Source organism: Schistocerca americana, chromosome 3 (genome assembly GCF_021461395.2).
Source record: "Schistocerca americana isolate TAMUIC-IGC-003095 chromosome 3, iqSchAmer2.1, whole genome shotgun sequence".
Classification (NCBI taxonomy): Eukaryota; Metazoa; Arthropoda; class Insecta; order Orthoptera; family Acrididae; genus Schistocerca; species Schistocerca americana.
In genome coordinates this window covers 928,130,988-928,154,685 of record NC_060121.1, presented here as the reverse complement: position 1 = coordinate 928,154,685, position 23,698 = coordinate 928,130,988, and the positions used below count along the sequence as shown (strand labels likewise).

The following is a 23,698-nucleotide window of genomic DNA, read 5'->3' as shown; positions in this document are numbered from 1 at the left end:
AAAACAGAAAGGTGGTATGTTGACCTGTGAAAAAAAGTAGCAAAATCAAAACTGTGAACAGTCCAAGCTCAAGATATGCAAAATCGAGTGAATTTGGATAGCCGCGGCATCGTTTTTATGTGGCCATGGAGTTGTAATGCGAAGGGGGAGGTGGAGATGTGTGTTTGTATATCCCTTGTGCCTCAGTTTTATTTTATTTTATTTCATTTTTTTCACAATTATGAGCTGGCCATCTGGTCACTGATGTGTTTGTTCACTGTATTCAAATTAAGGTCTGTGCTGTGGTGTAATGTCCATTTGCAACAGTGAACTGTGAGGAAGAGACCTTCATATGTAAGTACCTCCTATTTGTTCTACACAAGTACCACGTGTTGTGACTCTTGCACTCTATTTTGGAAGTTTTGACTCTCGAATTCCTTCGTAGTAACGTAGTTCACAGGCGTTGATTTGTTGTGGTTTTTTTTTTCTTTCTTTTTTTTGTGAGAGGTCTATGTGGCATCTTTCCTGCTCTTACTATTCATTACATTTACTTGCAATGGTAAAATATTCTTACCACATGACTCATATTCCATAATGAACGAATAATGTGACAGTTGCCAAGGCTGCAGAAGGAGAACAGACACTTCAATGACTGAATTGAAAGTTTATAATTTTGAGAAAAAAATAGGTCAGGAGGGAGATTTGAACACAGATCTTCCACTTTGCCCCCAAAATTGTGACCACACAGCCATGACACCCTAATTATCGCAATTTGCCCGATGTTGCCCATCTTGAGCTTGGACCATTCACTGTTTCTATTTTGCTTCTTTCTTCACAGTTTAGTATGTCTTCTTCCTATTTTCAGCCTTAATCTGTGGTCAGTTTTTGACAAGTGTATTTTATCACTAAGTCTGAGGGGAGGGGGGGGGGGGGGTGATGGCAAGCTTCCCTTGTTAGGTGTTCCTAAAGCAGAGCCAAAAAAGCCATGTGTGACTAAGCGTTCATGAGCTTATTATGGATGGAAGAAGAAAATCTAAAAATCTTAAAAATGAGATAGGAAGGAAGCAGAATAGGTTGTTAAGGAATAGAATTAATAGGAACAATGTGATGGCTGGCATATGAGAAGAGCACAGAAAAGGTGTATAAAATAAAGAGAAATTATTCTGAGGTGTGATGGAAGAGAAAATGTGGAAGAAATTAATGACACAGTCAAGTATAGTTAAGCTGTAAATGACACGAGCTCAAACAATTCAGCAGAAGTCAGAATTACTTAATTCTGTGGGCAGGTTAAGTAGTACGTTATTAGAGTAGGGGCCTGAAACTATGAAAAAGAGGATTCACCATCAAATTTCTAGAAAGCACTGGTATAATTTTGTTAAAATTTGCAACAATTTTTTCTCAGTTTATTAGTGTAGTGCTGTCTATGCTGCAATTAGGTTAACTATTACATGTCTTTTGCAACTGAATTTTTACTCTGTTTTAAACAAACCTCTTTTAACTAATTACTTTATGCCTCTTTGGTTGTCTATAAATAAATGAAAAAATAATTGCTCGCTTAACTAAAAACATTTTGTTTTGATGTACATAAAGTTGTGAATATTAAAGTGGCCTAAAAGTGCTGCTTAGATAACTGCGCACCTCAAAACAATTTTTTAAGTTGAACTAACAATTATTTCTTTAAAGACTACTGAAGATGGTCAAAATAATGTGTTAAAACATGTTTGGTTAAAATAGTAATAAAAATTCAGTTCCAATAGACATGTAATAACTACTCTTATGTAGTAGATAAACAGCATTATCATCACATTACCCACAAAGACACAAGCAGGCAAATGTGAAAACTACAAGACAGTTACTTGTGGTGGAATGAGATATCAGTAATTACCCCCCCCCCCCCCCCCCCCCCCCCAAAAAAAACAAAAAAATAAATAAATAAAATAAATTAAAAAAAATCAAATTATTCTGATAAATTCTAGAAGGAATAAGGTCTTTTCTTAATATTATGGGGATTTTCAATTTACTGCCTGTCTTGGCCAATGTGAAGACCTTTGCACCAGAAAACAAAACTCAGTTCTGAAGAAGTCTAGACAGGGACACATAGTCTATATGGAAATGGATTTTGCTTGTAGTATTGTGATTGTGAATTGCATGCTTCATCTATATTTACTCTTACTGTGAATCACAAATACTATTTGGGAGTGTAACAATCCCAAGGCCCAAAAAGAGGCTTTTGCAAGTCAGATATATAGAGGGAAACATTCCACGTGGGAAAAATATATCGAAAAACAAATATGATGTAACTTACCAAACAAAAGTGTTGGTATGTTGATAGAGACACTAACAAAAACAAACACACACACAAAATTCAAGCTTTCGCAACCCACGGTTGCTTTGTCAGGAAAGAGGGAAGGAGAGGGAACGACGAAAGGATGTCGGTTTTAAGGGAGAGGGTAAGGAGTCATCCCAGTCCCAGGAGTGGAAAGACTTACCTTAGGGGGAAAAAGGGACAGGTATACACTCGCGCGCACACACACACACACATATCCATCCGCACATATACGGGCACAAGCTGACATATCAGTTGCCCAAGAGTAAATATAGATATGTCTGCTTGTGTCTGTATATGTGCAAATGCATATGTGTGTGTGGTCGAGTGTATACCTGTCCCATTTTCCCCCTAAGGTAGGTCTTTCCGCTCCCGGGATTGGAATGACTCCTTACCCTCTCCCTTAAAACCCATATCCTTTCGTCTTTCCTTATCTTTCCCTCTTTCCTGATGAAGCAACCGTGGGTTGCGAAAGCTTGAATTTTCTGTGTGTGTGTGTGTTTGTTAGTGTCTCTATCGACACACCAATGCTTTCGTTTCATAAGTGACATCATCTTTGCTTTTAGATATATTTTTCCCACGTGGAATGTTTATCACACACACACACACACACACACACACACACACACACACACACACACACACACACACACACGTCCCAGTCACTCCCCTCCCCCGGTGAGCAAAGAACATGAAAGTTCTGAAGGCTAGTAATAATTTTTTCCTGCTTAAATGTTTTCATTGCAAGTATGAGGATCACTTTTAAAGTAAGAACCAATCTGTAATGGAGTAAGAGAAACTTTATTTGTGGAAATAAATTGTATGACAAACTACAATAGGCACATTTTTTCACTTTTCAACATAGTCACCATGAACATTTAAACATTTGTCAAATCATGGCACCAGCTTTAGGAACAGTTTATTTCAACATGTTGTCATTTTCCAAGTGCTTCCCACCAAAACTTTTTGGAGAGAGATGAAAGTCTGATGGTGTGAAGTCAGGGCTGTATGGTGGATGATCCAGTATTTCCCAATGAAACTTGCCCAGTTGCGTCTTTGTTCTTGCGGCAACATGAGGCAGAATGACGCCACTAGAGAGCAGTCCTTGTTGGCATTTTTGAATAGCACACCAAAGCTTTAATAATGTCTTGGCAAGAAGTCTTAACAGAAGAAAGCCTTTCCGGTTCCAAAAAACAGTGGCCATGATTTTCTGTGTTAAAGTTTCTTGTTTGAATTTTCTTGGTTTTGTCGGGAAGCTTTAACAATGCCACCCACTGGAGTGGTTTATTCTTGGAGTCTAATGTGCAAGCAACATTTCATCACCGATCACAATGTGACTCAAAAACTCGTCACCATCCATGTGGCAGCACTCCTCAATGTACAAAGAATGTGCCATTCGCTTTATTTTGTGTTCTTCTGTCAACAGTTTTGGCACCTGTCTTGCACACTTTTTTTTTTAGTGAAATTTGTAGTAACAATGTGAAACATACTGATCTTGAAACTTGTGGAAATGTCTGATGAATCCCATCAATAGTGAAGCATTCATTTTGGCGAATTGCCTCATTGTGTCAAGTCTTTATTCATGATAGTAGGCCGTCCAGATCATTCTTCTTTATGAACATTTGTCATTCTTTCATTAAACGGCCTATACAATTTATGCACATTTCCATCATTCATTACACCTGCACCATAAACTTCAACAAGCTGCCAGTGAATTTCAGCAGCATGAAATTGTTTTGCATTTAAGAGCCAAATAACTGAGCATGCTTCACAACCGGCGGGATTACTGATTGACATGATGACAAATGAAGCAGTATACTCAACACTGGCAGAGAAGTGAAACATAATGGCAGCGTACTGAGAGACTGGCTAAGAGTGGCCGAGCATGAGTCACATGACAGGATGCATGGCCACAATGCGCTTTCAGTTCTTACTTTACAAATGACCCTCATATATAAAATTTTTTCTCATGGAGGTAAGTAAAATTTTGCCTCCTGGAGGTAAGTAATGCCAGGCCATGTAGCACGCCCATAAGTTTTTTCCAATGGAATATTTGTTTTAACAAATATTAATAAATATAAGTTGTAACTTACCAAACGAAAGTGTTGGTATGTTGGTAGAGACAATAAAAACAATAAAAACACACACACACAAATTTTAAGCTTTCGCAACCCAACGTTGCTTCGTCAGGAAAGAGGGAAGGAGAGGGAAAGACGAAAGGATGTGGGTTTTAAGGGAGTGGGTAAGGAGTCATTCCAATCCTGGGAGTGGAAAGACTTACCTTAGGGGGAAAAAAGGGACAGGTATACACTCACACACACACACACACACATATCCATGTATGTATATGTGCTGATGTACAGACTTTCCCACTATGCCACAAAAATTGTTTGTACTTTTTAAAAAGTTCATTTTGAATGCAGTTTTATTAGTTTTCAGTGCAGCAGAATAAATATACCCACAGCCGAGCAAAACACTGCTAAGATTCACAAACATTTGTGATGCATGTGTGTGATGAAGACATTGCTGTTTAACAATCCTGTCCATATTTGATAAAAATGAAGTGCAACAAGATAGGCACATTACATTATGTCTATTACAAATAGATGTTTATATGTGGCTGGTCTGGGACTAAAGTGGCCTATTTAGCAGTTTTGCAAAATCTAAGTTACATTAATTTTCTACGCTAACAATCAATCATTTAGTCTCAAGTGGTGCTGTGATATTTCTTTCTGGAAGAGCCTTTAATCTGAAAATAACTGTTAGGAATTGATGTCATTTGAGTTTTAGTGTAGTCTTAAGTGCTTTTCTCCTCTATTGCCATTTTTAGCTTGTAATTCATTTTAATTCTAGACCAGCTATTTCTTATTCTAAACCATCACATTCTTATAATGATGAAAAATGTTTATTTTGTGACACTCATACTATCATCATTAAATTATATAATCTACCTGCATGAGCAAATTATGATGAATGAAAATACATACCAGGAAAGGTCATCTTCATAACTCGTGTCTGTGGATAACCTAGTTTCGTGTTCCCTGCCACAGTGTATGGTCGACTAGGTGGAACAGGGGGAGGCCTCTCCTGTACAAACAAATACAAAAATGTTAAAAAATGACAATCTCTGCAAAAAGCATCTTATCTTAGTTTGCAAATCACTCGTCATATACACATGTTTGTAACAGGTATCTATATTTTAACAAAGAGTTTTCAAATATTACTTGTTAGCAACTTCACCTTGACAAAACACTTTTGCTGTGCACCTAGTATGTATGAGGGCTATTCAGAAAATAGGGAGCGCTTTGGCATTAAAAAAAAACTAAGTACAAGAAATACATTTTATTCTATAATCTGAAAGAGAGACTGACATACTACTTTTCCACATAGTCACCAAACACGTTGAGGCACTTATCATAGTGGTGAACAAGCTTTGAAAGACCTTTTATCATAAAATTCTGCTGCCTGAGACTTCAGCCAGTGAGTCATGCCCACCTGGAGTTCCGCGTTGTCACCAAAACACTGCATTACAAGCCAGTTCTTCAACTTGGGAAACAAGTGGAAGTCGCTTGGTGCAAGATCGGGGCTGTAGGGCGGATGAGGGTAAATTTCCCATCTGAATGAATTAAGGAGTTCTTTAATGAGGTTTGCCGTGTGAAGTCAGGCATTGTCGTGCAAAAACAAAATTTTGGACATCATCTTTCCTTTGCATTTGTTTAGAACTGCTCTTCTAAGGCTGTGGAAAGTTTGACAGTACCGGGCAGAATTTACAGTTGATCCATATTGAAGAAAATCAATAAGAAGCACACCTTGCCTATCCCAAAACACTGCCGCCATCAATTTCCTTGCTGACAAGGTTTGAAAACATTTTCTTGGTTTTTGGTGGGACCTTGTGTGCTTCCACTCCAAGGACTGTAATTTTGTCTTGCAATTGACGTGGTTCACCCAAGTCTCATCACCGGTTATGATTCGGTCCAGTAATGAATCACCAGGTTTGTGGTAGGCCTCCAGAAATGTCAACATTGCCCCGATTTGCTGTTCTTTATGGTGCTCTGTAAGCATTTTGGGCACCCATTGCGCACAAAATTTGTGGTAGCCTAGCTTTTGAGTGACAATTTTAAACAACAAAGACCATGAAACTTGTGGAAAAGAAAGCGAAAGTTCCATTATTGTGAAGTGACGGTTTTCATGAATCATTTCATCAACTTTAGCAAGAAGATTGTCAGTCACAATGCTCAGGCATCCACTCTTCTTTTCCTCATGAACATCGGTTCGGCCATTTTTAAACCAAATGCACAATTTCTGGATGGAACATTCACTCATTATGCTGTTTTCGGCACAGTTCACGATAAATTTCTATAGGTTTTAGGTTTTTTCCCTACAAACACCATATCACAGAACGCACCTCACAACTGGTGGGATTTTCAATTGCAGCGCACATATCAAATTCGAGTATCGAACAAACCAGACGCACAGAGATGTTCCCGCTGTCGCAGATGGATGCCAATTGAGCTGCCAAGCACGCACATACCAAAATATATGTGATCAGCACGCACCTAGCGGCATCAGGTGGAAACGTTCCCTACTTTCTGAATAGCCCTCGTAACTTTGAAATTAAGGAAGTAATTAAAGTGACTAGAACATTATAATCGATGACCAGTATTAAGCTGAAACTGCAAATCATTGTTATACAACATTGCATGAGTTATTATACAACAGTTGTGTTTTAAATAGTTGGAAGCAGTGTATTTGTTACAGAACATACATGCACAATCCCCCCTCCCCACCTGTCATGCTTTCCCTCTTCTCGAATTGTATTAGTCCTTAATGTAGATTTTCTTTGGTTTGGTTAAATCATTTTCATATCATTACTGATTTCCTTCCAAATCCATACATACAGAGTTGGCATACATGCATTTGTCATTCCTCAAGACAAAAGTTTCTAACTGCTATAATGAAATATAACTGTATAGATAAAAACTCTATTCACTAAGTGCCAGCAGGAGAACACACATACAAAAAAAGATTTTATGTATGCAGGCTTTCGGAGCCAGAGACTCCTTCTTCTGGCAGAAGGGGAAGGAAGAGGGGTTTAGGAAAAGGATTAGAGTTTGAAAAGTCACCCAGAAACCCGGGTCCAGGGAGGCTTACTGGATGGGATCAGAAGGAAAGACTGATTATTGGTGGCTGCACTGGATGAGATTTGAAAATCTGAGAGCTTTAATTTGGAAGACAAGTAATATGCAAGATATAGATTACTGCTGAAACGTTGTGTGTAAGTTAATAAGAGTGAAAAAGCTAAGAGCATTGTATGTAACAGAGATGGGAGGGGGACGGCGAAAAATAGACAGGTCAGAAAATGAATGATGTAGAAAACTAAAACAGAGTGCAGAAAGGAGTGGTTACTGTGAAGAAATGCTCAGGTGGAAGAAATTAACTTTAATTAAGGTCTGGTGGGTGGCAAGAGGCAAGGATATGTTGTAGTGCTAGTTCTTACCTGCAGAGTTCTAAGAAACTGGTGTCTGGGGAAGAACCCAGATGATGCATGTGGTGAAACAGGTGCCAAGATCAAGACTGTCATGTTGTAGAGCATGTTTGTAAGAGGATATTGTGTGCTGCCTATGCCCATTCATCCTAACTGATAACTTGGTGGTAGTCACGCCGATGTAGAAGGCCGAACACGACACAACATTTGGTATGTGATGTGTCGTTTCACTGGTGGCTCTCCCTTTGATGGTATACATTTTGCCAGTTCAGTGCTGGTATAGGTGGTGGTAGGAGGGTACATAGGGCAAGTCTTGCAGTGTGGATGGTCACAGGGGTAGGAACCACAGGGTAGGGAGATGGGAGCAGAACGAGCATAAGGATATTTGCAGAGACTGAGAGGGCAACAAAAAGCCATTCTAGGTGTGGTGGGCAAATTCTCAGACAGAATGGACATCATTCCAGGGCACGATTTTAGGAAGACATGGCCTTGTCGATGTAGCTGATTAATACACTCAAGACCAGGATAATACTGAGTGACAAGTGATGTACTCAAGAGCTATTTTTTGGAAGGATCAGCAGTACCAGGACTTGAATGTGATGACTTGGGAAATCTGCTTTTGAATTAGACTGGTGGGGTAATTATGTCCAGTGAAGGCTAATTTGAGAATAGTGGTGTGTTGCTAAGAGTCGGCGTCCAAACAAATATATTTGCTTCGAATGCCAAGGCTGTATGGGATGGGAGATTTCACATGGTAAGGATGGCAGTTGTCAAAATGTAAGTACTGTTGTTCGTTAGTAGGTTTAATGTGGACAGAAGTGTATAGCTGGCCTTCGGTGAGGATGGGATCAATATCAAGGAAAGTAGCATGGGATTTGGAATAGGACCATGTGAAATTTAATTGGGAGAAGATATTTAAAGATTACATGAATTTTAACAGATCAGCCTCACCATTAGTCTATATGGAAAAGATGTCATCAATGTATCTAAACCAAACCATGGGCTGAAGGCTTATGGATCCCAGGAAAGCCCCCCCCCCCTCCCCTCCCAAGCAACCCACGTAAAGGTTGACATAGGAAGGAGCCATCCTGGTTCCCTGTTTGCATGTCTGCCTCTCAAAGTTTAAGTACATGTTAGTAAGTATAAAACTGATTAAGATGAGCAGGAAGGATGTCATAGGTTTGGAATAAGGTGGGCACTGACTTAGAAAATGTTCAGCAGCAGACAGACTGTATATGTGGTGGATGTTGCTATAGAGAGAGGTGGCATTAGTGATGGCAAGCAAGGTGTGTGGTGGGAGTGGGATGGGCGGCATAGGTTTCAGACAATCTAGGAAGTGGTTGGTGTCTTTAATATAGGAGGGAAGTCTTAGTGGTTGCAGGTGTCGATCAACTGAGGCAGATGTATGCACAGTGGTTGCTTTGAAGCTAGCAGCAACAGAACGGTCAGGATGACTGGGTGTGTGGATTTTAGAAAGAAGGTAAAAGGTGGGGAGGGGGGCGGGGGTGCATGGTTTGGGTGGGGTTAGAAGTTCTATGGATTGAGGTGTTAGTCCTCACGAAAGGCCTGAGGTTTTTAAGGAGGGACAGCAAGTCAGTTTGAAAATAGGGATGGGATCTTGATGGCATATGCTGCATGTAGAGGTGTCAGACAGCTGGTATAGATCTTCACTAACGCACTCCTGATGATCAAGTACTACAGTGGTAGATCCTTTGTCTGCTGGGAAGCTAATGATGGAGTCATCAGCTTTTAGGGAATGTAGAGCATGGAGTTCTGCAGAGAACAAGTTAGGGTCTTGAGGAAGGGTTTTAATGCAATGCTGGAAGTGAAGAATTCTTGGAAGGCTGGTAAGGGATGATTTTGAGGTAGTGGTGGTGGATAAAATTGAGATCGTGGCCAGAGCTGTTCAAGACAGGGGTCAATGTCAGGTTTGCTGTTGGAAACGTTTTGGGGTTGGGTTGCAAAGTGATATTTCCAGTTGATATTATGTGTGAAGGAAAGTAGGTCCTCCAACTAAAGCAGCATGATTAAATGCAGATTTAGGGCTGAAAGTGAGACCCTCCGATAATACTGATAATTCATGGGGGGAGAGCGCTTTAGACAAGAGGTTGAGAACACTCTACTGTTATGATTGGTTCTTGTGATTACAAGTTATTATTGGTCTGAGAGGCAGTTGTTAAGGCTGGGGGATGTTCAGGAGATTAGCCAAGCTCAGTTTGCAGGAGAGGAGTGCTGGTTGATGGTGTAGCTGTTTAGGGAGCTGCAGAGGGGCAGGGAGGGAAATGCCACTGTTGAGGCAATTTAGGAGAAGGTGGGATAGCTGAGGCGAAATCTGGCATGTTATTGCAGTTTGTGTTATAACGGTAACCGGAACGGTCGCGGGGTTGAAGTGATGGAAAGGGCAGCGGGACCCACGGAGTGGCCTGCAAACGACAACATAACGTGAGAGGGCGGACACGACCAACGAAGGACAGAACGAATAACAACAAGATCGAAACAGCCACGTCCACTCGTACACAGAACAAGAAAGTAATTAAGCTGTCTAAGGCGAGGCGATGTGTCGAGAGACTTACGCAAGATTAGAGTGGCTGGCTGAGCGAGAGGCAGGCGCTTAAATACTCTATCGGGGGGTACTTAAATACTATATCGGGGGCGCCGCTCTTGGCTGCTGGAACCACATGTTCCACTGTGGTGCCCTCAGACTAAATGCGGGCCAGGAGGCGTGCTCCGCCAGAGCGTATGGCGCGATGGTGCACAGACCTCCAGGGGTCTTTGACGTCCATGATGCCTGGCGGGGATTCAAATTCCGCAGTGCGCGGTACCAGAGTTTGAAGTTGTCTTGGTGGATGATACCATCAAGGAAACATGAGGGGCAGATAACTGCAGGATATTGTCAAAGGCATATAGGCATATAGGTCGCAGATTAGCTGGGGAAGTGCAAGAGATTGCTGTATTTGCAACCGTTAAAGAGTCTGGTGTAGAGTAAGATTACATCCAGAAACAGGGACTTTCAGTGTTAGGCCTTTGGGGGTAGCTCCAACGGACAAGCAGGTTTCAAGAAACAGAATGTGGGACCTTAGTTTCGATAGTGCGAAAGATTGTTTTCGAAAAGAATGGATGTAATATGTGATGGTATTCATTCATGGCAAGATAGGGTGGTTTGGAATGTTAGAAATGGCGAGAGTAGTAAAAGAACAAACAGAGTGTGGAAAATGATATCAAAATGAAAAAAAAGCAAGGAAAAATCAGAAAAATTTGTACGAAATTTGTGAGAAGCAACAAGGACTAACAAGAAGTAATGAGGGGGTGAGAATTTCTCACCAGAAAAGTGGCCTATATGATACAAAAAAATAATTGGGGAAGAGGGGAATAATCCACAGGGAAACTTGCGAAAAAGAGAAAAAATTTTTAAACTGGACAAACAGAAAGTCTTAGGAGAAAATGTAAACTACTTTGCTTGGCAAATAAAGTGATGTAGGTCACAGCAGTAAAAGTCGATCAGAGGGATTTGGCAAAAAACCAATGCACAAAAATGTGAAAGAATTACATATAAACAAAGTAATTGGAAAGAAAATAGCTGTCAACTTTGCAAATAAATCAGTGAAAGACGATCAGCAGTGCAGTGAACCACAAACAAATTCTTATAGGCAAACTTGTAAATAACAATGGACCCATCTATGTGCACAGAAATCAATACTAGGAAAGATGTAGGGGCGAAGTGTTGATTTTGCTAAGGTAGAAAACAGATGACAGTTTGAACAAGATTGATGACAACAAAGACTCACAAGAGGGTTACATAAGAAGAAATGGTGGCCACGTGGGCTTATATAACAATGAAAATAAAAGTACAAATGCAGAGTTTTGATCCCAATGTTCCTTTACTAAAGAAGATATGGAAATACTGCCCTAGTTAATTCCAACACTACTTCAAAGATGAATGAATGATATTGATATTAGTGTCAGTGGAGAAACAGCTAAAATTATTGAAATAAATATGTCTCTAAAGACTGATATAATTTCTCTCAGAACCTATATGGAATTTATACTGAAGTGAGTTCCTAGTTCAACTTATATACAGTTAATTACAAGATCAAAAGCTATTAGTAGTAGTTGTTTCTGAAATTTAAATAGGTATGAAACTAGCGTACCCCCACCCACAAATTTCAATTCCTTTGGGGCTCACAAGTATGTGGACATTAACCTTGGTGCCACTGACAGATCTTTCATATCTTTTGATTATATTAATAATGTAGGAAAAGACATATTGTACTTACCATAAAGAAGACACATTAAATTGCAGACAGGCATGATTAAAAGACACTCCTTTGTCAGGCCATGATAAGATTTCAAAGTAGTACAAATATTAGAAACTCACTTTAAATTTTCAAAAACGTAAAACTGTTCCCTTCACTAAATGAAAAAAAGTCATATACTATGACTACAATAGAACTGAGGCACAAATGGGATGGGGAACTTGTACTAACACCTGGGTACAACAATCTGTAGGAATATGAAATAATATGCTCACAAGGGCTCATTGTAGGTAAGCCAGGTGGCACACTTCATTGCATTAGTAGGATACTGGGAAAATGCTGTCAGTGTAAAGCTTTCAAATCACATGTGCATCACACTTTTTTTCAAAGAAGGGCAGCACAAATGGGTACAGGCCTGTCTGACTGATTGGCACATGCTTGAAGGCATATGCCAATTAACCCACAAAAGTATACTTTCAAAACTTTGAGACTCTGAAGGACTCAACAAGTAGTTGAAAGTCTCCTGCAGAAATGTTGAACCATGCTGCCTCGTAACTGTGGAGTGCAGGATTTTGTGCACATAGTGATCTCTCAATCATGTCCCATAAATGTTCGATGGGATTTATGTCAGGCAATCTGGGTGGCCAAATCATACACTCGAATTGTTCAGAATGTTCTTCAAAACAGTTGCAAACAATGGAGGCCTAGTGAAATGGCACATTGTCATCCATAAAAATTCCATCGTTGTTTGGGAACATGAAGTCTACGGTTGGCTGCAAATGGTCTCCAAATAGCCGAATATACCCATTTCTAGTCAGTGATCGTAAGACAACACATTAAGCTTGTTGGTTAGGGGGGATGGGAGTAATACCCCACGTTCTTTCTGTGCACCCCCCCCCCCCTCCCTTTCCCATACGTGACCCGTAGACCTACGCTGCTTACAGTCAAGTGGACGAGCGGAGACCTTATCAATGGGAGAATAGAGGAAACCGTATCAGCGAGAGATGATACTTCAAGTCCTTTTGGAGTGTCTGGTGCAGGACTCTCAGGTATTCACCCAACTCATCTATTCGAAGCAGCTTCCAGACCTATTTCTGGCTGCTTACAAGCAGCATTCACATTGGGCTGCATTCTGACTGATGAAATGTTGACCACTAAATAGTTAACCGTAAATCATCCTATCTGTTATTGTTCTTATTTAAGGCTCTGTTATGCTAGAAGAACTGTAAGTTCTTTTTCAGATCTTAAGCAAAAACAACCAGAGAGTGATTTGTGAATGAGAGAAGGAAACAAGATAATATTTAGGTATTCCTTATGACAACTTAGTGTATGAACTTTTGGCATGGTTATGCTCAATAATAGGAACCTTTAACAATGAAAAGTTGTTATAATGTAACCTAATGTTGAAGGTTGCAGGATAGAATAGGAGGGAGAGCTGTGTAAAACCAGTCTCTGGACTGAAGACCACAACAACAACACAATGTTGAAGGAGGAAACTAAATGGGGCATCCATCATATGACAGTTACAATATATGTGAAACACAATATTACACCACAGCTGTTAAAACATCGAAATTTATGTCTAAATTGTAAAGATTCCATCACCAAGTTTGAAGCAACAGGTTAATGAGTGGAAAAAAGTGGAAGTATTGCACCAATCACGTAAGTACCTATGCTGCAATAAGTGAATCAATTTTTGGAAAATGACGTTGCAGCCAAGATTGCACAATAAACGAGGTGTGTTCAAAAAGTAAGGTGACTTTCTATTTTTATGAAAAAAAAATTCATTTATTCATCAATATTCATGTTGTCCTCTTCAAAGTAATCCCCCTCAGATACAGTACACTTTTGCCAACGCTTCTTCTAATCCTTGAAGCACTTCTCGTAAGCACTTTTGGTACAGCCTTGAGTATTTCCAGCGGTGCAATAATTATTTCCTCAGTCGTTGAAGATCTTCGTCCTGTCATAGATCTCTTCACTTTTGGGAACATGAAAAAGTCACAGGGGGAAAAACCCGGTGAATATGGTGGCTGAAGTGTGACTGTCATGCTATTTAGGCCAATAAATCTCTTACAAGCATCGTTGAACGAGCAGGTGCAGTGTCGTGATGCAAAAGTCATGAATTGTGTTTCCATAATTCTGGGTGTTTTTTTGCGTCTTGCTTCTCACAGAAGGCGTGTAACAACAAGGTAATGATCCTTATTAACCATAGGATTTTGAGGCAAAAGTTCATGTTGCCCTACACCATGATAATTGAAAAAAAAAAAAAAAAACAATGAGCAAAACTTTAACATTTGATCCAACTTGGCGTGCTTTTTTGGGTCTTGTCTCTCCAGGATGCTTCCATTGGGACGATTGGACTTTGATTTCAACGTCATAACCTAAACCAATGTTTCGTCACCAGTTATGATCCTTCCGAGCAAATCAGGATCATCACTGACGTTATTCAAGAGCTCCTTAGTGATGCTCATGGTTCTTCTGATCAAAATTGAGAAGTTTTGGAACAAACTTCGCTGACATATGTCTCATGCCCAAAACATCTGAAAAAATTGCATGACACGAACTGACCGATATGCCAACATCCTCAGCAACTACTCTTACAGTAATTCGACAATTTTCCAAAACAATTTTCCAAAACAATTTTCTTCACCGCTCTGACATTATCATCTGTTATTGATGTGCTGGGGTATCCAGAGTGAGGTTCATCATTGGTATCTTCTCGGCCATGTTGGAAGAGCTTGTACCACTTGTAAATTATTTTTTTTACTTAGAGCAGACTCACCATATGCCACCGTCAACATTTAAAGTGTTATAGAGCACTGGATTCCATTTTTCACACAAAGTTTGATGCAAATTCTTTGCTCCATTTCTTATAATAGTAAAAAATCGCTGACCACGCAACATGTCAAACCTTTCTATATCTCAAAAACAAATGAAGTATGCTGTACACTTGAAATGCATGTTCATGACATCTGTACCTACGTAAAAGAGAGAGAGAGAGAGAGAGAGAGAGAGAGAGAGAGATTGTCAAAAATATTCCTTTCATCCGGTGAATAGGTACTGAAATTAGGGTAAAAGACTGAACAAGGGACTGCTGCCAAAAGTCCAAGGAGCAGGAAACTGGAATGAATTTTCACTCTGCAGCAGAGTGTGTGTTGACTGAAACTTCCTGGCAGATTAAAACTGTCTGCGGATCAGGATTTGAATCTGGGACCTTTGCCTGCTGTGGCCAAGTGCTCTACCAGATGAGTTATCCAAGCACAACTGATGACATGCTTACACAGCTTTACTTACCCCACTACCTCATCCCCTACTTTCCAAAATTCAAAGAAGCTCTCATGCATACCTTGTGGATCTAGAACTCCTCAAGGAAAGGATATTCTGGAGACATGGCTTAATCACAGCCTAGTGGTTGTCTCCAGAATGAATTTTAACTCTGTTGGGGAGTGCGCACTGATTTGAAACTTCCTGGCAAATTAAAACTGTGTGCTGGACTGAACTCAAAACTGGAACCTTAGCCTTTTGAAGGCAAGTGCTCTACTGACTTGCTAGTCCCCCACAGTATGCACAAGAAGTTCCATGAAGTTTGGAAGATAGGAGATCAGGTAGTGGTGGAAGTAAGCCGTGAGATTGTATCGTGAGTTGTGCTGGAATAGCTGAGTCAGTAGAGCACTTGCCTGTAAAAGGTAAAGGTCCCAGTTTTGAGTCCTGGTCCAGCACCCAGTTTTACGTTTGAAGCACAAAAGTAGTTTACAAATAGTATGAATTTTTTATAGCTTTCATACGCATTCACAAATATGTAACATATGATATATATAAACCATGATACAAACAGATAAATATTAGGATACAGAATTTAGAGTTGGACCTATCTCACACAAAGCAAAAATCAGGCATTCACCTATGTACGTAAACAAAAAGATTTTTTACTTAGCTGAATTTGTGATTCCTGCTACACTAATGGGCCTAAGATGAAAAGTAATGTCAGTTGATCCACTCAAAATAGAGAAAATTGAGAAGCATAAACAAAGGACATTTTTCAGTTAGTGCACCTTTCTCGTCAAATTCAAAACATGTTGTAAAAGTAAGTATTCTGCTGCATGTTATTTACATAAACACTGTCAATCTTACTACTGCACTCACTTCAATTACATTAGAAACCACATTAACAAATAGATGACACCTATTGCAATACTCTATAGAGAATTTTCTTTCCAATCTTTTTCTTCGTGCTCCACATTCTTGAAGACCAATTCACTACAGACCTGTGGAGTGTACATTAAACCTAAGCAAATTAATTCTTGTGTAAGACATTTATTCTGTATAACTTTTTTTTTCTAACATGTTTCACTCTCCTTACTATGGACTATTATTCAGGAGGAGCCATCCAGTTACAGGTTTTTTAAACAAATCATTTAAAATCCTTTGGAAGGACATAGCTCATTTCCTTCTCCACCCTTGACCAACCCAAACTTATACTGTGTCACTAATGATATCATCAGCAATATATCAGTAAGTTTTACTTTTATTTTCTTACTAAGGATCTATGTAATAAACATGTATATAATTTAATCTCTATGTGGCCATTCAGAAAAGTCTCTTCATCTCCAAGTAACTACTGCAACCTACATCCTTTTGAATCTGCTTACCGTATTCATCTCTTAGTTTCCCTTTACGATTTTTAACCCCACACACTTCCCTCCAACACTAAACTGGTGATCCCATGATATTTCAGAAGAGTTGAGTCAGTATTGCCTTGCATGTTCCTATGTTTCTCTGCAATCCAAACTGATTTTCTGTTTGAGGTTGTTTTGCCTATCTCATACATCTTGCACACAATCACACAATATGGAATAGTTCTGTCATGGCTGGCTCTCTCAAGGCTACCAGTAGTTCTGACAGAGGCAAACATAGAAAATACTGAAAACTGAGAAATAACAAAAACATTTTGACTGTTTAACAGCTGGAACTGAGTGAATAATTAAGGTTATACATCAGGCTACCAGCAGAAGTTAAAAAAAAAAAAAAATGCATTTACCAGGTCAAGCCCAAAGAGTGTGCATGTCTGCTGTATCATTTTCTGATCACATTTTTCATTTGGATCAGGTGGTGGTGTGCCTGCTATTGGCTGTGGTCGTGGACGCACAGCTGACACCACTACTGATGGGTTTGGTACACCACCAGAGCCGACAGCCATTGCCCCCGACACAGGAATGGAGCGAACACCCCCTGATGCGTGCTGCAGCTGCAGCTCGAGGCTTCTACGTAAAGCAGGCCACCTCCGTCGTAGTCGCCATCCCCGCCATGTTGACTGTATTAGCACTGCAGCCCGGTGCCTTGTCTCAGAACGCAGTGATTCAAGCTGTTGCCTTGCACCTTCACTGAAATATCAAGATTTCACAGGGTTCTGTTTTAGGACCACTACAAAGAACAGAATGTCTGTTAATAACAACAAAACACAAGGCACAGTTTCTGCACAGAACTCTTGCAGTAATGAAAGATTATAGCACAGGAGTTTCAAGTAATTGGTAGAGTTGAGTGTTTATATTCTTAGGACTGAAGATGTATTTTAATTGGATATACCACATTCAGGATCGTGGGCAGAAACTGAATACAAATATCTTCATTATTCATTAAAAGGAAAAAGGCTATACTTTGCTTACTTTCACTACATGGTATCATATTTTGCATTATCTGTGTGCATATGCAAAGAATATTATTAGGCTAGAAAATTATGGCTGGAAAAACTGGTGTCAAATCATGTGTATTTATACAGGCTGTTGTCCAGGCACTCAGAATTCTAAATTCCTCATGGAATTTATGGTTACTAATGTAGACTCTTCAAAAGAAATTGCAGCAGTTACATAGGGAATGCTTGCCAGAAAAATAATTTACACTCCCATAACACTTTCTTAACTCATATTGCACAGAAAGGAGTCCACTGTTGTGCAGGTTCTATTTTCAATGAGCTTCCTGCAAGACTGAAAGACATTGTGAGATAAGTCCCAAATTTTCGACTATAAGTTGAATAGATCTGTATCACAGATCTTTTTTTGTTTTTAATTTTTATCTGCAATATTTAGTTTTGATATATTTCATTTGAGGGTAAAAATAATTATTGGTGGTGCACCTAACAAGGGGAACTCCTCATCGCACCCCCTGACACCCCCTCCCCCTCAGATTTAGTGATAAAATGGCCCAGTGGATAGCCTGTCGAAACTGAACACAGATCAGGCATGAAAACAGGAAGAAAGAGGTGTACTGAACATGAAAATAAAAGCAAAACAGAAACAGTGAACAGTCCAAGCTCAAGATGTACAACATCAAGCGATTTGGAAAAGCTATGGTGGTGTCATTATATGGTGACAGTGTTGGACTGCAAAGCAGGAGAGACATGTTGAAATCTCCCTCATGCCTGATTTTGCAACCCCCACCCCTAGACCCTCCTCCCAGCACACCCACAAATTATGAACTGTCTGTCCGGTCATTGACGTATCTGTTCACTGTGCTCAAATTTGTGTCTGTGTCGTGGTGTAATGTCTGTTTGCAATGGCAAGGTGTAGGTAAGGGACGTATAATGAAAGATGATTCTGCAAAACTAGTCTATTGGAAGGTGAAAGGAAGTGGCTTTTGAATGAGAACTGCAAACGTTTGATGACAAGGCGACAAGTAAATTGAATCCTCCACTGGAAAACATGTCTGATGTGTCATACACGATTTTCATGACAGTATGTGTCATGTGACAGGAATCTCTTATCGACACACCATACCTGTACGCCTCATGAGGGAGTGAGATATGCCTCATTGCCTGATTTAGATGTTCATGTGAATGTGAATGTGATCACTCCCAAAGAAATGATGAAACATAATAGTTTGCCACATAAGCTACAAAAAATGAACACAACAGTTTCACAATCACACAGTTTGAAAATGGGGAGTGAAATGGAGAGAAAAGAAATTGTGGCTCAACTTAATTAAAAGAAGGGAATGGTTGGTTAATAGGACACATCCTGTGACGTCAAGGAATTAATATGCTAATGAAAGGAAGTGTGTGTGTGTGTGTGTGTGTGTGTGTGTGTGTGTGTGTGTGTTGGGAGGTGGGGGAAGGGGGGGGGGGGGGGGGGGGAGGGGTTGACCTTCGGATTGAATGCCACCAATTTCAAAGTCATTTCAAATGTGGCTTGTGAAAGCCTTGATTATGAGATTCTCTCTGGCAGATAATGTTTTCTTATAAACAAGGAGATAGCAGATTGGAATCTTTGTAGTGTATAAGTCTTATCAACTGTATGTGCAAGCAAAGGGAGGGAGTGGCATGAAACCCAAAGTATAAGAGTTAATGCCCATGTTCTGGACTAATTCCAAGCGTATCTTATGGATTAAGAGGAAGTAACACTATTCACATTGATTTTCTATTCAATGGAAATAGTAAGCTGAGCAATTCCCTTGGTTGTCATGAGAGGAGTGTACGCCAGAAGGTAATGACAAATTAGGAACTGGGTACCAGGTCACAAGTATTGTGAAGCCAAGTGCTAGTCTTAGGCAGATGACAGAGAACATGGACAATTTAGGCAAAGATTTTGACAAACAGGACCAAGTTATTGTAATTGGTACAGTATAATGAGTGACCTGGATGAAATAGGAGTAGCAACTACACACCCAAATATGAGTTTTGTGGAGGTTCTGCAGCGTCATGACCTTCACTAGGAGAACACTACTGTGAGCTGTTAGAACACTGAGTTGATTGGGCTGCTGCTGACGGAAGTGGAATCTCACTGAGTGCTACACTTCTGGGGAGGGGGGAGGGGGGGGATGTGCTTGACATGGTCCGCACCTGAATACGAGAGGGAAGGATATGTTGGCTGAGCTTCTTGCTGAAAATGTATATGGGGCACGGGGGACATTGCACAAAGAAAGATGCCTGTGGTTAGTGGCTACCTTTTTTTAGGTTAGAATCAGAATTTAGACAACCTGTTCTCAAAGAAGTGAAGATAAGAGAAGAGTCCCACAAAATTCATAAGAAAGCACAGAAGCGTATGTTTAGGTTATTTCATCAAAATATTAGAGGACTGAATAATAATGCAGAGGAGTTTCTTCAGTGGAAAATTCAGGGAGCTCTGAATAAATAGTCATCCTGTGCCCATGTGAGCTCCACATAACCATAGGGTTAGATAAGTTACATACAAAAGATTACAATCTAGCATTTTACTCAGGCAGAACTAATAGGGGAAAAGGAGGAACTGTTACATACACACATCAAAAAAGATTTTGCATCATCCCAGTTCCCAGAACTCCTGAAGATAGATGTTAACTGTGGATATTGTATCACAGACACAGTCCCTTTGACAGTTCAGGGATGTCACTAAACCCTCACAAATATGTAAACAACCATGCACGAGCAGTTCCTATTAGAGGGAGGGGGTCCAACAGCCGATTAGTTCCAGTCATTCCACCAGAAAGGAGGTACATGGTTTGTGTTGTCTGTAGTTCAACCATGCCTAGACAGTCAATATCACAGTTCGAACACATCTGCATTGTTACTTTGTGCCAGGAAGGGCTCTCAACAAGGGAAGTGTTCAGGTGTCTCGAAGTGAACCAAAGCGATGTTGTTCGGTCATGGAGGACATGCAGAGAGACAGGAACTGTCGACAACATGCCTCGCCCATGCTGCCCAAGAGCTACCTAAGGATTGTGGCTGGAGGAACCCTGACTGCAACGCCACCATGCTGCATAATGCTTTTTGTGCAGCCACAGGACATTGTGCTACGACTCAAACTGTGCGCAATAGGCTGCATGATTCGCAACTTCACTCCCGACATCCATGGCAAGTTCCATCTTTGCAACCATGACACCATGCAGCATGAGAAAGATGGGACCAACAACATGCCGAATGGACCGCTCGGGATTGGCATCATGTTCTCTTCATCAATGAGTGTCACATACGCCTTCAACCAGACAATCATCGGAGATGTGTTTGGAGGCAACCCGGTCAGACTGAATGCCTTAGACACACTGTCCAGCGAGTGCAACAAGGTGGAGGTTCCCTGCTGTTTTGGGGTGGCATTATGTGGGGCCAACGTATGCCACTGGTGGTCGTGGAAGGCACCGTAACAGCTATACGATACATGAATGCCATCCTTCGACAGATAGTGCAACCAAATCAGCAGCATATTGGTGAGGCATTCGTCTTCATGGACGACAATTCGTGCCCCCATTGTGCACATCTTGTGAATGACTTCCTTCAAGACAACAATATTGCTTGACTAGAGTGGCCAGCATGTCCTCCAGACATGAACCCTATCGCACATGCCTGGGATAGATTGTAAAGGGCTGTTTATGGACGACGTCACCCACCAACCACTCTGAGGATCTACACCAAATTGTCGTTGAAGAGTGGGACAATCTGGACCAACAGTGCCTGGATGAACTTGTGGATAGTATGCCACGACAAATACAGGCATGCATCAATGCAAGAGGACATGCTACTGGGTATTAGAGGTACCGGTGTGTGCAGCAATCTGGACCACCACCTCTGAAGGTCTTGCTGTATGGTGGTACAACATGCAATGTGTGGTTTTCATGAGCAATAAAAAGTGTGGAAATGATGTTTATTTTGATCACTATTCCAATTTTCTGTACAGGTTCCGGAACTCTCAGAACTGAGTCATGCAAAACTTGTTTTGATGTGTGTATATCAAGACAGAACACAAGTTCGAAAGCACTGAGACAAGTTGATTTTGTAGTGATCAGCACATAGAAGTGTGTGCTTGAGAATTAATACTGAAAAAATTTCCCCTTTAATCGTAACTGTGTATAGATCCCCACTGGGAAATTTTCACCTGTTTATAAGGAATCTGGATTCCTTACTGCACTACCTGTGAGACAGCAGCATGCAGTTAATAGTCTGTGGTGACTTCAATGTAGGTTTTTTTAGAGGATTCTAATAGGAAAAAGGACCTGGAAACTTTATTTGTTATCCTACAGTTTGATCTTACAGCCAATTATTAACTTTCCAACGTGAGTGGTTAAAGACAGTAGGATCCTAATTGATAAGGTTTTCTTTGGTGAAGTCAAAGTATGAAAATAACTATTTACCCACTAATAAATGCCCTCTCAGCTCATGATGCACAGTTATTAGGATAAGTAACATAGTGCTTTACAATTTGGATACTCCTCAGTGGAAATCACTTAGAATAATTAATGACTCCAGAGCAAATGTTTTTAAGAACAGTTTACAGGAGATGACCTGGGATGAAATTTGTAATGAACCAAACATTAACATTAAATTTAACCTATTACATAATAAATTCATATCATAATTTGAACATATGTTTCTGCATAAGATAATCAGAAAGGACACTACACACCCATATAAAAAACCATAGATCACTAGAAGGATTAAAGTATCTTGTGAAAGGAAAAGGGAAATGCATTTGTTGGGAAGAAAAAGTAGGGATCCTGCAACAGTTGTTCACCACAAAAACTACTCAGAATTATGAAGGAAGGTTATTAAAAAATCAAGGAACATGCACATAATGTCAGAAATCAGTAATTCCCTCAACAGACCTATGTCTATATGGAATGTAGTGAAATGACAGACAGGACAACCAGCCACAGAACAGGATAACATCACTACTTAACTGAATGGAAGACTGTAAATGGTGTGTCAGGGGTAGCACATGTATTTAATAATCATCACCTGAATATAAGAGAAAGAATAGGGACAAACCTTTCAAGCCAAAAATCACATCAGTATGTTGAAAAAGAACTCTCATGAAATTCAATCATATGAATGTATCACCAACTGCTACTTCTGAAATTAAAAAAATTTATACGTCTTCTCAAATATAAAAGCTAACCTGGTTTTCCTGGTGTTTCCAATAGCACACTAAAGATTTGTTCCTGTGTAATAAGCTCAGTCTTATCCAAAATATGTAATGCATCATTAACTCAAGGCAGTTTACCAGAGAGACTGAAATATGCCTTTGTGAAACCCCTCTTTAAGTAAGGTGAGATGTCAGTAATTACCAACCTGTTTCACTACTGTTATTTTTCAAAATTTTGAGATGGTGATGTATTCTAGAACAGTATCTCACATTAGCAACTACAATATCCTCAGAAAATCACAGTTTCAGAATGGTTGCTCTACTGAGAATTCCATTTACACATACACTCACCAGATTTTACAAGCATTGAATAAAATAGCACTGGTTGGTATTTTCTGTGCCCTATTTAAGGCATTTAACTGTGTGAATCACAGTATTCTTGTAGATACATTGAAGTTTTATGGGACTGATAGTATGGCCAACCAGTTGATAACATCATATCTAACCAAAAGAATGAAGAAAGCTGTACTTAGTAATTCAACCAGCAGACTTAGTTCTATTTGCAGATGACACTAGTACTGTGATCAATCCAAGCATACATACAGAAAAAGAAGATATGGTAAACTAAGTTATTAAAAGCATTATTGACTGGTTTTCTGCGAATGGTCTCACCCTAAATTTTAAAAAGGCATCTAGGAGTGCTACATCAGTAATAAGTGTAACACATGGGAAGGAAATAATAAATTGGATGGAAACTTCAAAATTCTTAGGAGACATTGTTTTTGAGAATTTAAATTGGAAAAGGCAAATTTTGGAACTACTAAACAACTTA

At 39.9% G+C, this 23,698-nt stretch overlaps 1 protein-coding gene across 1 annotated transcript in view; it reads right to left on the bottom strand.

The window, feature by feature from the left end:
• Positions 1–23,698, bottom strand: part of LOC124606542 (myosin-I heavy chain) — a 253,040-nt gene that overhangs the window by 12,821 nt on the left and 216,521 nt on the right. Inside the window, exons 16-17 of the mRNA XM_047138528.1 lie at positions 17,082–17,424; positions 5,293–5,392 (exon numbers count right to left, since the gene is read on the bottom strand). Of these exons, the coding sequence (XP_046994484.1) occupies positions 5,293–5,392; positions 17,082–17,424 (443 nt within the window). The remainder of the gene's footprint in view (positions 1–5,292; positions 5,393–17,081; positions 17,425–23,698) is intronic.